Source organism: Fundulus heteroclitus, chromosome 6, assembly GCF_011125445.2.
Source record: "Fundulus heteroclitus isolate FHET01 chromosome 6, MU-UCD_Fhet_4.1, whole genome shotgun sequence".
NCBI lineage: Eukaryota > Metazoa > Chordata > Actinopteri > Cyprinodontiformes > Fundulidae > Fundulus > Fundulus heteroclitus.
Genome location: NC_046366.1, coordinates 9,425,872 through 9,442,879, shown reverse-complemented (window position 1 = coordinate 9,442,879; position 17,008 = coordinate 9,425,872). Strand labels below are relative to the sequence as shown.

The window sequence follows — 17,008 nt, the reverse complement described above, 5'->3', positions numbered from 1 at the left end:
GACATTTAAACATTTAAAAACAAAAAAAGAAAGAATAAAGGCTATAAACAAAAAAGATTAAAAGCTATAAGATTGATATCCTCTAATGAAACACAAGCTTTAGGAAAAGGTTTCCTTTTTTCTTGGATACCAGCAGTCAGTCGCAACCAGAGTTTTCAGATTTCACATCCGATGAATGGGAAAACATCTCATTTATCTGGTATATAACCATCATTTATAACTGGAATATGCAGTGTGCTCTAATATCGGTCATTTGCTCGTTTCTGGTTGGAGACTTTCAGTCACATAAAAGTGACACATTGCAAGTGATGTGCAACACTGACATCTAGTGGTTAGAAATGATACACCGATGAATGTCACGTAAAAGAAAGACAGTCTTTCTTTTAGCCATGTGTTTTAGGAAATAAATTACAACTTTTTAGCGAGGCAGCAGGAAAATAGGACATTTTGTTTTTAAACACATCAAACAGCTGTAATATTAATGTTTATCATTAGGGTAAAGTTTCATAGTTTACCTGTTTCTCTTATCAAATCCTGTTTGTATATATATGGGAGTCAATTGTAAAAACATCTCTATTTTCTAATAAAAGTGTGCATTAAAAACGTCTTAATCCAGAATAATTTTCCTCAATAGATGTTTATTACCTGGAAGCTCTGATTTATCAATATGAAATAAAACCTGATTAATATGGATTCAGTTTGACATATTTTATGGACACACATTTTTTGGATCTATATTTAAATGTCTTTTTGTTTATTTAATTATTCCATGTAGTATGACTACATGGACTTAAAGAAAGAAAAACTGGCATTTTTGGGGCTTGTGCAAATCCCTTAGCCCCAGAATGCTCCCCGGGCACCACAGAGTGGTAACCCACTGCTCTCTAAGTTTTTGGCAAACTCAAAACATGCCTTCTCATTTTCAGCACAAGTTAATTGCTTTTTTCTGGCCATTCTTCCATAGCGCCCAGCTCTATGTAGTGTACGGCTTATTGTGGTCCTATGGACAGACCCTCTGGTCTCTGCTGCATAGCTCTGCAGCTCCTTCAGGGTTACCTTTGGTCCCTCTGCTGCCTGTCTGGTTAATGCTCTCCTCTCCTGGCAGGTCTGTTGTGGTACCAGGTGCGTTTCATCTGAACATAATGGATGTGATGGAGCTCTGGGGGGAACTTCAAAAGAAATAGATATTTTCATAACCACACCCTGACTTGTACTTCTCAACAATGTTGTCCCTGACCTCATTTCAATCACTATTGGACTTTTAAAGGGAATCAGTGGCACCAGAACTTTTTAGGGGCTGATACATATGCTCATGCCAATTTTCCATTTGTTGAAATAGTCTAAGCTGGTGAGGTGAAATGAGAAAAACAAGAAATATCTATCTATCTATCTATCTATCTATCTATCTATCTATCTATCTATCTATCTATCTATCTATCTATCTATATATATATATATATATATATATATATATATATATATATATATATATATATATATATATATATATCGTGATGATCTAAAACATAAGTCAAAACATAACATAAGACAAAAATATTTCAGCTATAGGTTGGAATGTAACAAAATGGGTTAAAAGCCAACGGGTTTGAATACTTTTTCAATGCAGCTTGTGTAAATAAAAGAGAATACGCCACTGGATCGCGTTTTAAAACTTTGAATGTCTAATATTTTAACCCAAAAAGAAAATCACTTTTTGTGGTGAATGGAAAGTCTCTGAAGCAGCTTATTTTTTCAACACAGCAGTACGTGAAGATTATTTTTTACAAATGATAAGAAACTCACCTCCTGACGGGATGAAACACATGTTTATTTCTAGACAAACATTTAAACAAACAGTCTTTTGCATGAAAACACCTGAATGACAAAACACATTAAAATCTCTATAAAGTTCTCCTCAGGCCTTCCGCACCAAAGACATGCTGCACATTTTGTAGAAAGGCACTAAGAGACTGAAACAAATTCTCTGTTTGGCCGGTTGTGAGGGCCTGAAGTGTGAAAGATGGGTGGAGGAAAAATAAACTGATATCTATCAGCAATTTCCTGTTGAATTGGAACAAGTCGATCACCTTCTGAACACGGATCAGCGACTTATAGTTACATTCAGCATCCTAAGACTTCATAGCTACTATTGAAAACAAAAGACTGTCCTCTACTGTAACTTGTACTTCCACTACAAGGCAGAGTAGCAAAGATACATTACAATCATTTGAAAGCTTCGTGGAAAATCTCCACAGCACCCTTTTTGTTTGTTTACGTTGTCGCAAGCTTCTTTCAAGTTTTATTCCCTTAAGTGTGATTGAGAGTTGTGATAATAGTTTCTGAAGCATCTGATGGGGAAGAAATATGCCATCTGAATAAAATGCACTATACTGCAGGTGATAAAAACCCAAGAAGGTTCAAATCTAAGAATAATGAAAAGTTAGAGTCCAAACAGAGGGAAGTAGCTGCTCTTTCAAAAATAACGAACATTGATTCTCCCGGTGTAATTGTTTCATTTTGAAGGATTGTAATATGCAGAACAAACATTTGTTCAGATAAAATACAAATACAAAATATGCAATTCTTGGGTTTGGGCCAAAGTATGTGGCTATTATCTACTGGAAGTGCACTTGAGGATACTTTATGTTCAAAATACTGGCTCACTTCTGACATGCAAAAGCTCCGCCTTTTGAACAATAAAGATGCCGACTGGCTGTCCCAGTCTGGTTCTGTTACAGTTGGCGAGGCCAACGATGAAACCACCCAGGGGCCTGCCTTTAACGTCAGAAAATATCCTGGTTTTAGGTTAGATTATTCAGCTTTCTCTTTGCCACCATCCACTGGCTTGACTGGGTCCGGATCCTCCAGCAGGGCCTGCTGTCGCTCCCTTTCCTTCACCAGCTGCACACCACAGTAGGTCACAAGCAGCACAGACAGGGTGGACAGAGGAAAACCTGAACAATGGGAATGGAAAAAGATAGCGGGGTTTAAAAGTGTGGTGTTAGAATAATGTTGCTCTTTTTTTCTGTGGTTCTCATTGACAAACATTGTATTTTGGCTGACAGTAAACCACAAGGTGACTGGAAAAGCTACTGCACCCTTATCCCTGTGGCACTTATTGGCACTCATGGCAAAATGAGTGCCAACCTTTTTTAGCAAAATGGCTAAAAAAGGTTTTACAAAAAAAATCCCAACCATTAAAGGGGCCTAGTCATGTACTACGATTATATTTTTTTTTTATAAATCTATATATTCATCTTCAAATAAAACAACATATACTAGGTGTATGTCCTGTTAGTATTGACTTAGTTCTTTTGAGCTTAAAAAGAACTCGGCACCAGGTGCGATCAGCAGACAGAAACCTTGTAATCCCATCTGCCGGCCGGCAAAAGCACTAAACTATCAGAAAACAAGATGGTGACAATTGACTCATCCACTGTAGGAGCCAGCAGACCGTCCTGAAGGGCCTCGAAATAAAGTGACAGCTCAGCGTGGTTGAAGGCCAATTCCTTCTACAGGCTTAGGGTTACTAAACCTCTTTCCTTTCACACCTCCACTAGGCGTTGTTGACTCGCTCGGCTCCATTGCTTCTCCTTGTTTACTCATCGTGTGCATGATCAATATTCATGTAGTCTTGTTTTGGTAAGTATACACAAAAGCATTTCATTTACTAATAAATAGAACATAAACAAACACAAACACAAAAATAGAATATAATATGGCAACAGGGCATGATAATGTCATCAGAAAACCTTTGTATGCAATCAGAGTGAGCTACTGGCGTAGAAATTCATAGGCCAATTTAAAGCTCACTATATTGTAAGTTTTAGATGCATCTCTGCTCAAACACAACTGAAACAAATGAATGGCTCATTGCCAGCCCTATGCAGAACCCCATGACATGATGAAGAGGTATTTCAGTCATTTGCTTTAGGAGCAGGGATGCAATTAAAAGATGCAGAACCATGGCCCTCCTGGACAGGGCTTCTAGACCCCTATTTTTGAAGCTATCCATATGCCATGTGGTTGTTGGGAGGCATACCAGGAAAAAGCATCTTCTGTCCAACCATCACGAGCGTAAATGTGTAGAGTTCGTTAAACACTTTTCACCCTGGAATCTTTTGATTTTGCTAGATTAAACTTAGACTGAGCTTCTCTGCAACCTTCACTCCATGTGGCTTTGGTGTAAAATTAAGATGAACATGTGCAAAGCACTTCATGCCCACTGTTAAATATAGAAGAGGATATGTGATTCATTTCTCCTTCGAAAGTCCAGGGAACTTTGTTAGAGTGCATGAGGACATGCACTCTAGGACAATTAAAAAAAGTGGTATACTCTGTCTGCAAAATGACTTGTAGTTGGGTGGCTCTTTCATCTGGACAATGATCAGAAATATATAAGCAAACAAGCACACAAAGTGGCAAACTACACCAAAAACAACCCTCTTCCATGACATCTTACCCCCAAACCTAAATACTATAGGAAACCTATAGGATGAGCTGAAGAGATTAGAGCCTAAGAGAAGACCAAGGACTCCAGAGGATCTTGAGAGATTGTGCTAGGAGGAATGGTCAAGAGACTCCCTCTCTGTATGCTTCAGTCTTGTGGAACGTCACAGTAGAAGAAGAAAAGGGATTGTACAAAATATCTACATCAGAGGTGTGGATATTGTTTGCACACATGATCTCATGTGGGTAGTGCTGTTGCCATGCAGCAAGAAGGTTCTGGGTTCGAGTCCTCCCTTTGCCCTGGATCTTTCTGCATGGAGTTCGCATGTTCTCCCTGTGCATGCATGGGTTCTCTCCGGGTTCTCCGGCTTCCTCTCACAGTCCAAAAACATGACTGTTATTTTAATTGGCCTCTCTAAATTCTCCTTAGGTGTGTCTCTGTGTTGTCCTGCAATAGACTGGTGACCTGTCCACGGTGTACCCCACCTCTCACCCATTAACAGCTGGAGATAGGCACCAGCACCCCTCATGACCCCAATAGGGAGAACATTTATGATTTCATGTGAATATATACCATGGGCATTTTCTCCACTGAAATTAAAAGTTGTATTTTTCTGTTTTTTTTTTTTATATTCGACATCGTCTACACTTTGAGGATCCCCTGAATCCGGTCATCATGTCCTCCATAGCGTAGGCAGAGGACATGATGGAAGTTGAGTGGCAGAAGTCAAGGTCGTTGAAAAAGCTTGCAAAAAGTGTTAGAGACGGCTGATCTTTAAAAGGGGGTCCAGATGGTGTGCCAACATTCTGGGCAAAAAAATCAAAGTTGTTCCCAATGTGGATTGGACTTTGCCAGGGCTGACCATTGTCTCCGATCCTAAATGTGGACCTAATGACCAAGGTTCTGAATGTGTAGTTGTGGAAACAAAAGTGAATGATTTGGGAACCTCTGGCTTGGTTTTGGTGGATGATATGGTTCTGTTCCTCAAGCCAGGACCTTCAGTCGGCACTGTCGAAGTGCCTACTGTTTGCAGCCGAGCCTGAAGTCGTCTTGATGAGTCAGCTCTTCTGTATCTGTGGTCATGGTTCTTAAATGGAAATAGTGGATTGCTCCCTCCAGGTCAGGGATCAGCGTTTGTCACAGGCAGAGGGGTTTAAGTATCTTAGGGTCACTTGCTGGCAAGTGATGTCAGGATGAAGCTTTCTCCGCGGTGATGCAGAAGGTGCTCTGGTCCGTTTGTGTTTCACTAAGTGCTGAGTCAAAAAGCAAAGCACTCAGTGTACCAATGAAACCCTCACCTGCAGTCAGTAGATGTAGATTATGACCAATAGGCAGATAGCCTGGATAGAGGTGGCTTTAAAGCGTTTCCTATGCAAGGTGGCAGGGCTCAGCCTTAGAGACAGAGTGATGAGCTTGCAGTAGAGCTGCTACCCTAGGTGACATCTTGTCAGAATGTCTTGCCTTCTAATACTTTCGGGGCATCTCCTGCAAAGAGGAGACTCTGGGGTAGACCCAGAAGACAAGTAATGCACTTACCTTATTGCATGGGAATGCTAAAGGGTTCCCTTCTGCACAAACAGTATTTGGTATTTCCCTCCTGGACCGATTACCTCACAGATAAGTATGGATGTATGGATTTTTTCCCCCTTAAATTGTCTCATGTGACAATTCTAGCTGTTTTTTTAAAGACCTTTACCTTGGGGTCCATTAGCTGTTGAGGGTGCAGTGTGTGATCCTGCGCTCATTTTGACTTACCTTTGAAAATAATCCTTCTGCCCACCAATTTCGCAAACTCCAAGCTGTTCAGGGAGAGAACATTGTAGAGCACAATTGCCCAGAAGTTGGCAGCATTGAAAACCCCCCTGATCCTGCGAGACATGGCTTCACCCATAGCTTCCTGCACACCATAAACATACAAAAGTACACTCGTAAATTCTTCAAATCTCAATCAGACTTTCTTAAAGAGTTGTTGCAGTTCAGCATCTATCAAAAGTCATCATTATATTAATGTGCAAACTCAAAGGAGAGTATTTTAAACACATCAAAGTATAACAATAGGTTATTTTTTTATTATTTCTCACCTCCATGATAGAAAATGGTGGAAATGAGAAGAACTTTGCCACCCACAGCTCAAAGTTCAGGCCAAAGCAGTTGAAAAATGACCAGATATAAACCAGTTCACATGGGCCCAGCCACAAGGTGGTGATAGCAAAAGTACAGACTGTTGCAAGAAGTTCTTTGAAGATCTTGTCATGGTTCTCGCCAATATAGTCATAGACGTACCTGCAAAATTTCAACTCAGAGTTTGTGTCGCCTTCAATCATATTGTCTTACCAGCGTCAGGTGTCTGGAATTTCAATCCAATAACTCACTTGCATAACCAGTCGTTGATGCCTCTGTCAAAGTGCCTGCAAAAGAAAAAGAAAACAAACAGAAAAAATGGTTTGTGCAACAACTGAATGGTCACCTGATTTCAAATTTAGCAGAAATGAACTACACAGGGATCTGAGTGACACGTACGTCTCAGCAAAGACGTAGAGCATGGTGATACACTTGGGAGGCTGAGGCGGGTCCAGGTGGTCCAGTGTAGCCACGGTGTTGATAACACCAAACATGACAGCCGCCTTTAACCAGTCATACACCAGGTTGGAATAGGCCAGTCCCGCTGCAATGAAAGCAGTTTAGACCATCTGTCAACATTTTACTTTTATCCTTTGCAGTTTTTAGGTGTTCAACTTGACTTTTACCAAGATACCTAGAGTGTGCTGCAAAAGTTTTCACATGCCTTGTACCACATTACAACTAGTGTTGCGCCGATACAGATACCAGTATAGGACTGGGCTCCGATCCAGCACTAAAATGGTGGTATCTGCATCGGCGAGTACCAACAAATAGGGCACTGATACCATTTTGATGTTTGTATGTCACTTGAACGCAGCCTTCTCTCTCCCGACTAGTATTATACATGTTATATAAGTTCATGGAAGTTGCACTATTTTGGCATTTGAGAGCCAAAGGTTTATTCAACTATTGTCACCCATTCCAGGTAGGCAATAAAAAGTTCTACTACCCTAAGTAGTATGCAGTTCTTCATATATACACACACACACACATCAGTTTCAAACAGATGGTATCGGTATTGGCCGATACTGCACAGCCAGGTATCGGGTATCGGTATCGGGGCCAAAAAATGGCATCGGCGCAACACTAATTACAACCTCAAACTTCAACGTGTTTTATGTGTCACGGTAACACAAAGTAGTGGAAAACAGTTAAGTAGAGGGAAAATAGATGTGGTTTTCAATTTTTATTTTTTACAAAACAACACTTTAAAATGCAGGTATTTGTATTAAGCTCCCTTCACTCATATACCCTTAAATGAAACCCAGTGAAACTAACTGGATTCAGGAGTAACCTAATCAGGAAATAGGATGTGGTTGTGTATAATTTAATCTCAGTACAAATCCAGATGTTCTGTGAGGATCTCAGATGTTTCTTAGAGACCGCCATTGAACAACCAGCTCCATGTGGAGCAAGGAACAGAGCAGACAGGTCAGGGAGAAAGTTGGGGGGAGAAGTTTAAAGCAAGGTTGGGTTATAAAAACAATAGCTGCATCTTTAGACATCTTACAAAGCAATAATAAATCCATTATTTGAAAAGGGGGAAAGTGTGGCACAACAGCAAACATACTTAGACATGTCCGTCCACCTAAAATAACAGACTGGGCAGAGTGTTAACCAAAGAAACAGCTAAGAGGCCCGTGAGAGCCATATGAGTGAGATTAGCAAATTAATAAATGTGGCACAGGTGAAAGTGCACCATTGGGATTTGGGTGGTGGGTATGTAGATATGGAAGTGTGATCTGATCAGTCTGCGTCTCAGTTAGTGCTTTGTTATCATAAACTGTTGGACTATCACGCATTGAACTAATAGTATCTTAGTGTTTAGCTCGTGGTGCCTCTTGATTCCATCACTTTTACTGCAACAAGGCCAATGGTGGTGGCAGCATTATGCTCTGCGGGATGTGTTTCTTCACCAAGGTCAGGGAAGCCGGTAAATGTTACAGGGATGGTGGTTGAAGCTAAAGGGAGGGCTATCCTGGAGGAAAACCTGCTGTAAGCTGTAAGGGAGGGCAACCATGGAAGGTGGTTCACCTTCAAGTAGGTACACAAGCTTAAATATGAAGTTTAGATCTAGCATAGTGATGTGCAAGAATGGCAAAGCCTCCAACCTAAACCCAATGCAGATTATTTAGCAAGACTTCTAAATGAATCAGTCTGACTGAGCTTGAGAAACTTTGGAAAGACCCCAAAAGACAAACACCTGTTATTGCAGAGAAAAGTGGTCATACAAAGTATTGACTCAGTATAGAATACCAATGCGCACTGCACTTTACAAATGTTATAAAATACTTTGTTTCTCATTCCCTGTCACACTTTTTAGTTACGTTGTGTTGGTCCGTCACATTACTCACCCAGACACCAGTCAGACAGCTTGTTGACCAGCTTCATGTCGCTGGGTATAGTCAAGATGTACAGGTAATGGAAGAAGACGTCCACCACCAGAATGATTCCCAGGTGTAACAAGGCCTTGGTAGTGATGTTCCACATCTCCCTCTCCTTACGGGTTAGCTGCATGTTGTTAGCCTGCGCAGAAAAATTTATTAGCAATGCAAACAAATAGATAATACCGGGTATGTCAGAATAAAATGAATAACTGATCATTTAGATGAGTTTTTAAAGGTGACAACTAGTTAGATTATATAGGTATTACCTTTAAAGATCCTAATAGGTAAATCATTCAGGACACAGATACACACCTGGCGCGTGCATCTGTGAACTCACCTGGGCATGAAAACGGTCGAAAGTCATAATAGGTCCGAAGAAGAAGAACGGGAGGTAGAAGTTGTATTTCAGGAGGTCAGAGAAGGTGTAGCTGCCCTCTTTCCTGTCACAGTTCTCCAAGGCAAAGCTCATGCAGCGCATGATGCTGAAGCCACAGCCTCCGTAGAACAGGATGTCTTGCAGGTCAAACGAACCAGTCACCAAGGCCTCCTACAGGGGGAGTCGGCCGTTTGTGAGTCTCACGCACAAAAACGTGGTATTCATGCAGCAATGTCCATTTGGGTGCAGAGATGTTAGCGTTATGTCTCTCATTTTATTTGTATTTGGTGAACGCGTTGATATAACGGGTTTTTGTTCTTTACAGGAGCTGTGAATCGCCACATATTTCCTCATGCATTTGCATTTAAGGTGCCAGACTTTCCTGCATTTTTCTTGAATGATCTCGAGTGATATTTCTTTAAAAATTGGCACCTTTTTATTTTTTTTTGTTTTTACTCACCTTCAGACCTTCAAAGACCCTGACCTACTACTGTTGAAGACCAATCAAAGGTTTACTAGAAAGCCCGGCTCCTTGGAAGCAAAGTATGTAGAAAATAGGAGGTTGAGAAGTCTTCCCCAGTATGTAGGTATGTAAAGTAAATGTTAGGTTTGGCAATATGTAAACAAAAGTTATATTGATCTTTCATCTACAAAACTAACACAGCCAATCATCTGTGTTTGCAAAGCCAAGGAGGAAACCACCCACTCACCTGCCAGGAGTTATACGGCTCCAGCTTGATGGAGGCCAGCGTGCTCAGGCCTGCAGCAAAGCACAGCCACTTCTTCTTGACCAGGGCGACGCTGTACAGTATGATGCAGTGGGACACAACCAGAGCCATGAAAGTCCAGCCCATGGTGACCAGGACCGCCAGGCTTCCGTACACGGCGAAGATAAAGGACCTGTGCTGTAGGGGGAAAAAAAGAGGCCAGCATCAGCAGGCTGTTTAGTCTCAAAGCAATTTATCTTCCCTCCTAATGAAATGCCACACTACAAACAGCAACGTTAATGCAGCAACACAGTTTTATGGAAATATGGAACAATACAATTATGATAGGTAAGGAAAAGAAAATCTACGGTCCTACAAGCAATTAAAAAAGGACATGACAAGGGTTATACCATTCACAAGTTTATTCAAATTACCTTACATACATCCATACCAATCTTCAGAGTAAGCATGTAACAACACAAAATCTATCTTTAAAACATGATCATTTATTTTAAATAAAAATAAAAAAATGGTAAAACCAGGCGAACAAACGTATCAGAGTGCAAAGTGCAAATCACTCTCATGCATCACCACAAAATATCAGAGCTTAGGTTACAACTACAGTACATTTCAGAAGTATGCATACCTCTTGAACTTTTTTCACATTTTGTCACATTTAAAATATTGGGACTCAGACCTACCCTTCCTGAAGAAAACCATCCCCATAGTATAATGCTGCCACCACCATGTTTTCACTGTGTATGTTCATATAGTTTTGCTAGTATGCAATGAAGCACAACGTTGGTCACATCTGAGCAGAGGGCCTTCTTCCACATGTTGTGGCTGTATCCCCTTCTTAAGGTTTTCTTTCAACAATTGCTTTCTTCTTGCTAATTTTACAGCATGGGCAAATTTGTGGACAATGACTTTTTAACACCGTCCACCTTAGCTGCGGATCTCTGCAGGTCCTCATGTCCTCCTGGTGGCCCGTTTGATTAATGGTCTGCTCACCATGTTTTAGATTGAGTTGCACCTTTCTCTTTCCATATTCAGATGATGTATTGAAGAGTTCTGTGAGATGTTCAAACTTTGATATAGTGTTTTATAACATAACATAACCCTGATTTAAATTTCGCCACGTTGTCTGCTGTGCTCCTTGGTCATGTTTGTTCACTAATGTTCTCTAACAAACACCCGAGGCCTTCACAAAACAGCCGGACGTAAACTGAGATTGCACAACGTCTGAAGACAACTGGTTGTGATGGACTTCATTTGGAAGTATCGGAGAATAGGGGGCTGAACACAGATCCTGAATTATGCTCTATTTTACAACAATAAATGAAACCCTTCTGAAATATACTGCGGCTGCAATATTATGTGTAAAGGTTATGTTACTAGTACTTTTGCAAGGTGCTGTGTATATTATTAGCAACCCACATCTTTGTTCGCTATAAAACTAGTTGTTTTTTTACTTACTGAATTTAATACATTATTTGACCCAAGGTCTATTAATCACATTACGTTATTGTAATTTTGTATGTGCAGTAACACTGCATACCCAAGGAAATCTGATAGATGGCCTTGACTGCTTTCATTCACAACAACAGTACATCTTTTGGTGCATACAGATCTCATGCGATATATATACTAGAATATCTCAAAATAATTGAATTTTGCATAAAAGTGCAATAATTCTTGCCAGTCAATTCAGAAAGGGAAACAGTTATTTTATAGAGATTTATCACAGATATGTTGAAATATTTCAAGCTTCTATTGCTTGTATTTTTTGATGATTACAACTTACAGGTAAAGAAAACAAAAAATTCAGTGTCACAGAAAATCAGAATATCACATTATATCACAAATATCAGGCTTTTGAAACGTATCTCCATTTCTACTTGGTTGGGCCTCCTGTTGCATGAATTCGTGCATCAATGTGCCGTGGCATAGAGGAGAGAAGCCTGTGGCCATGTGTAGATGTAATGGAAGCCATGATTGCTCTGACAGCTGCCTTCAGGTCATCTGCCTTGTTGGGTCTAGTGTCTCTCATCTTCCTTTTGCCAAAAGCCCATATATTTTCTTTGGGGTTCAGGTCAGGGGAGTCTGCTGGCCAATCAAGAACAGGAACTCCATGGTCATTGAAGCAGCTTTTGGTACCTTTGGCAGTGTGGGCAGGTGCCAAGTCCTGCTGGTGAATAAAATCAGCACCTCTATACAGCTTGTCTGCAGAGAGAAGGATGAAGTACTCTAGAATGTCCTGCTAGATGGCTGCATTGACAATGGACTTCAGAAAACCCAGTGGACCAGAACCAGCAGATGACATGGCACCCAAAACCATCACTGACTGTGGAAACTTCACTCTGGACTTTAAGCAACATGGATTCTGTGCCTCTCCACACTCTCTCAGGGACTCTGGGATCATTGAGCAACAGTCCAGTTCCTTCTTTACTTAGCCCAGGTATGATGCTTTTAATGTCTCTGGTTCAGGAGTGGCTTAACTCGAGGAATGCGACATTTGTAGCCCATGTCCAGTATTTATCTTCATGCACCGACTCCAGCCTTAGTCCACTCCTTGTGAAGTGGTTATCCCTGTTGCTGGTGGACCTTTTCCTAATACACTTCTTCCTTCCACTCAATTTTCTGTTAATATGCTTGATTACAGCACTCTGTGAACAACCAGCTTCTTCAACAATGACCTTTTTGTGGCTTACCCTCCTTGTGAAGGGTGTCAGTGACTGTCTTCTGGACATCTGTCCACTCATCCGTCTTCTTCATGATTGTGTCGCCTACTGACTAAGAATGAGAGGCCATTTAAAGACTCAGGAAACCTTTCCAGGTGTTTTGAGTCAATTAGCTGATTAGGGTGTGACACCATGGGGTTCAAATAATGGACTTTTCACAGTATTGTAATTTTCTGATAGACTGAATTTTGGGTTTTCATTATTTGTAAGGCATGAGCATCAAAACTACATGAAACAATTGCTTGGAATGTATCACTCTACAGTACGTTTGATGATTCTATAAAATATATGAGTTTCACTTTCTGAGACCACTGGCAAAAAAAATTAAAAATACCGCATTTTACACCATATTCAAGTTTTTGAGATGTACTAGTACATTCTACAGACTACATACAAACAAAACAAACAAACAAAAAGGACATGCTAACAAACTAATATGCCATCTCTAAGACATTCACTGCATTTCCTCTGCTCTGTAACAAACTCCCACACACCTTTGGAGCTAGCAGGGTAAATATCTTGGCAAAGATCACATGACCGGTGAGAGCAAAAAGGATATGATTGCGGAATGTAGAGAACCACATCACCCACTCGAAGTCCGCGACATCCTGTAGCGGAGAAAGATGCGTAAGCAGCTGTTGATAACTCCCACTCATATCTGTGCTTGCTGTATAAGGATCAGGTATGGAGAACTCACCATTTTCCTGCCAAAGTAATGCCATCCTGGTCTCACACTTTCTTTAAAGGCCTTTCTGTTTACGTTATCTGAGTAAAGGACAGACAACAGCATAAACACCAGTTTGGAATTGGACCCAATGTATGCAATTTGTACTTCCTTTGTTTAGACCGCGTTGAATACTTTCACAGGTCCTGCGTACTAAAAAATAATCCTGTAGGTAGTCAGATATTTGAAAGCTTTGGTCTGAATATTGGATTAGCTGCAGTGTGAATTTAGTATGCGAGAACCCGTTTGGTCCATTAGGTGATATCGAACATTACATAACCCACTCGGTGCTGAGCTTTCTATTTTTGAGGCAGAAATCTATAATCGTGCAGTAATCTTGTTGGAGCAGATTAGTGTTCTATGACGCCGGAAAAGAATCAGCAACATGCATGTGAATAGATAGAAATAAAAAAAAAAAACACAGCACTTGCAACATTTAAAATCAGAAAATTAACTGGGAGGAAGCTGAGCTGTTCAGTGCAGAGCAGCATATGATGGGCATGAGCTCCCACAGCTTTGCCTGATTACCCTAATGGCTGTGAAAAAGAACATAACGATGTGAGGGCAGGTCAGGGAAAGCCTCTTACTTCTGGGAGCAGAGCCAGATTTCTATTACCAGTATGCAGTGATATCGTAGCATGCAAACATGGACTTGGACAGGCAGCAAACCGGGGAAGACAAAAGCAGGGGGACATGACTGACAGCAGGACGGTGCCTGGGCTGATCCGACAGCACAGACTGCGACAGACAGTACCAGCCACCAGATTACACGCCGTTCTTTCAGACCCATATGCAATAGGGGGTTTCTTCAAGCATGAAGGAGCCTGAACGTTGGTAAATTTAACATAATGTGACAAAATAAATATGTTAGGTCTAAGTGTAAATTTTTGCCAACCAGGAAAGCTGTTTTAAAAAAAGATGACCCTCTTTAAATTGTTATTAGATTAATAAGAGCATGCAGCAGATCCTCTGAGAGAAACGATGCGTTTTTAATCAGCTGAATACACTTTGGTCTACTTTTGGATTCAATTAGGAAAGATAAGGGACAAAGGCCCCAGTTTTTGAAACACTTCTGATTAAAAAAAGAATCTCTCTTTTCTAGATCTTTTAGTAGGATTGATTGGAACTACGTCTCTTTACCAAATAAGTAGCTTGTTGTGCCACCTTCTTGAAAAGTGCCTACAAGAATATACAGAGCCTAGCAAAGGTGTTCACGCCTATTGAACTGTTCTACATTTTGTCACGCTCCAAGAATAAACTTTAATGTTTTTGTAATGAATTTCTTGGGATAAAGGAACAAAAGGTAGTACGTAACTGTGACGTGGAAAGACACTGACAGATGGTTTAAAACACTTTTCATGATCTGAAATGTGTGGCATACGTCTGCATTCAGCCGTCCTTTGCTGTGATACCCCTAAGTAAAATCCATAGCAACCAATTACCGTAAACGTTGCCCGATTAGTAAACAATTCGTACGTGTGCCAGGGTTAGGGAGTAATATCTCGAGCTTTGGACATCTCTTGAACCCCTGTTGGAGTATGGCACAGCCACAATGAAACAAACGCACTGCAGGAACAAGCAGAGGAATAATCAAAGAGGCAGCCCAGAAGCTCATGCATGGTGGAGCTGCAGAGAATCACAGCTCAGGTGGCAGAATCTGTTGACAGGACAGCTGTCCATAAATATGACCTTCATGAAAAAATGGCAAGAAGAAAACCATTGTGGAAACAAAGTCATGAGAAGGTCTGTTTGAGTTTGCAAACTTGTGGAAGAAGGTCAGATCTTACCGAAGTGAAATTCTGTGGCTATGAAACATGGCGGCGGCTGCATCATGCTGTGGGGATGCTTTGCTCTTATGGGGAAATAGATGGAGCTAAACGGAGCCATGCTGTAGAATGCATAAGACTTGAGGATGTAGACAAGGTCGCTCTCCTTCGACATGCAGGTCTATAGTGAAACAATGTGGATCAAAGCATATCTGTGCGATGTCCTAGTCAAAGTCCAGACCCGAATCAAGTTCAGAATCTTGTCAACCTATCAAATAAAAAAATCCTATCACATGCACTATAAAGTTTGTTGTTGTAACGTGACAAAACCTTGAACAGTTCGTTTTGTGTGCATAGGTACACCACATCTTTGTGACTTGGTGGCTTTAAAACGCAACCTCTTTCATGAAGCCATCAGGCCTGTGTTTTCCTGCTGGAGGGGTTGCGCACTCACCACTTGAGGCTTCAAATATCCAACTGCCGGCCCATATAAGTGCCCCTGCGAGTACAGCGGAGTAGAGATAAAGCTCATATCTGGGGAGAGCAGCCTTGATCCCCATGGCGAATCTGTGCACTGGAAGCCTAAAAGGGTTGAGAAGCAGTTACGACCCACAATTTAGATCCGAGTAATGGCAAAAGTCGTTTAACAAACAGACTGGTTCAAATTGGGAAGAACCGAACCACACCAAGGATTTCTCAGGAAAGAAAGTTTCTAGGGATTTCCTGAATTAATGCTTTTGGAGGATTGGCTCGACTGATTATCAGTGAGACAGATGTTAAATTAATCATTAAAAATCATGCAATCTGAATTCATGATGTATCAGGCAAATAAGCCCTGTAGGAATAAAATCGTATTTTTTTTAACGAAGTGCCACTTTACCAATCAGCCTTTACGGTCGAGAACCCATATAGACTTAAATGGGACTGCAGAGCTCCGGCTCCTTGGAATCAGCACCGTCAGCTGCGCAACCCTACCTCTCCTTCCTATTTTAGCTCTTGCAGTTGGTCTGCTGTGCAGCGGGGCAGCTGCACTGCTATGTGATCTGAGCCGCGCCGGGGACTTACTTCACCGAATAATTAGCTCTGACTGGAATAACCAAGAATGGTGCATCGGGACTTAGAAAACCGAGGGCAGCTAGTTTCCAGCGCAGGATAGCGCACTTGCGCCAGTCGGAGCGCGTCTTTTCCTTCTTGAGCGTGCGTCAAGTTCACGAGGCGCGCTCCAAAAGGAGTTGGGCTAAAAACTCCGACGAGCTGGTGCCAACATGTAACCATGGCGCTGCGGGACCCCAGCAAAGGGTTCCGCATACAAATGAAGTTTTTTTTTTTCTGTTTCACTGCGCAACTAATAAAGAAGAAGCATGCGTTTACTGGCTGGGACTATTTGGAATCAACGCCCCATCCCTTGTAAAAGCAACTAAACAACAACAATAAATCTTACTGTTACTAACCTTTTATCCGCTTTGCACAATCAGTGTTGCTTCAGGACTCGCCAATAAAAAGAAAAAAGGAAGAAGTGAAACGAATGGCGGCCACTGCAGGTTCACTATTTCATCCGTCCCTGAGCGGGCTTGGCGCTCCCAGCGATCACCAGCCAGGGCCAGTCAAGATGTTGCAGGCTCAACCAAAGGAGGAGGAGGAGGAGGAGGAGGGGTAGGAGGATATATTTATGCTTCACTACAGCACTGCAGTGAGGGGTGGTCCACGACGAGCCCATCAGCACTACAGAGCAAAAC

At 41.4% G+C, this 17,008-nt stretch overlaps 1 protein-coding gene across 2 annotated transcripts; it reads right to left on the bottom strand.

Annotated features, from left to right (window-relative positions):
• Nucleotides 1-1,807: 1,807 nt before the first annotated feature.
• On the bottom strand, nt 1,808-16,882 carry hhatla (hedgehog acyltransferase like, a). Of its 2 annotated transcripts, none has more exons than XM_012868423.3 (12): nt 16,724-16,882; nt 15,727-15,854; nt 13,480-13,547; nt 13,277-13,390; nt 10,045-10,239; nt 9,296-9,505; nt 8,926-9,097; nt 6,971-7,115; nt 6,823-6,858; nt 6,532-6,733; nt 6,206-6,347; nt 1,808-2,954 (listed from the first exon to the last, which is right to left on the bottom strand). In XM_012868423.3, exons 2-12 carry the CDS (start codon nt 15,830-15,832, stop codon nt 2,812-2,814), a joined length of 1,533 nt encoding a protein of 510 aa, XP_012723877.1. In that variant the 5' UTR covers nt 15,833-15,854; nt 16,724-16,882; the 3' UTR covers nt 1,808-2,811. The 2 variants fall into 2 exon arrangements, with proteins under 2 accessions (XP_012723877.1, XP_021175119.1); XM_021319444.2 differs by lacking the exon at nt 16,724-16,882 and adding an exon at nt 16,153-16,256.
• Between the last annotated feature and the right edge of the window lie 126 nt (nt 16,883-17,008).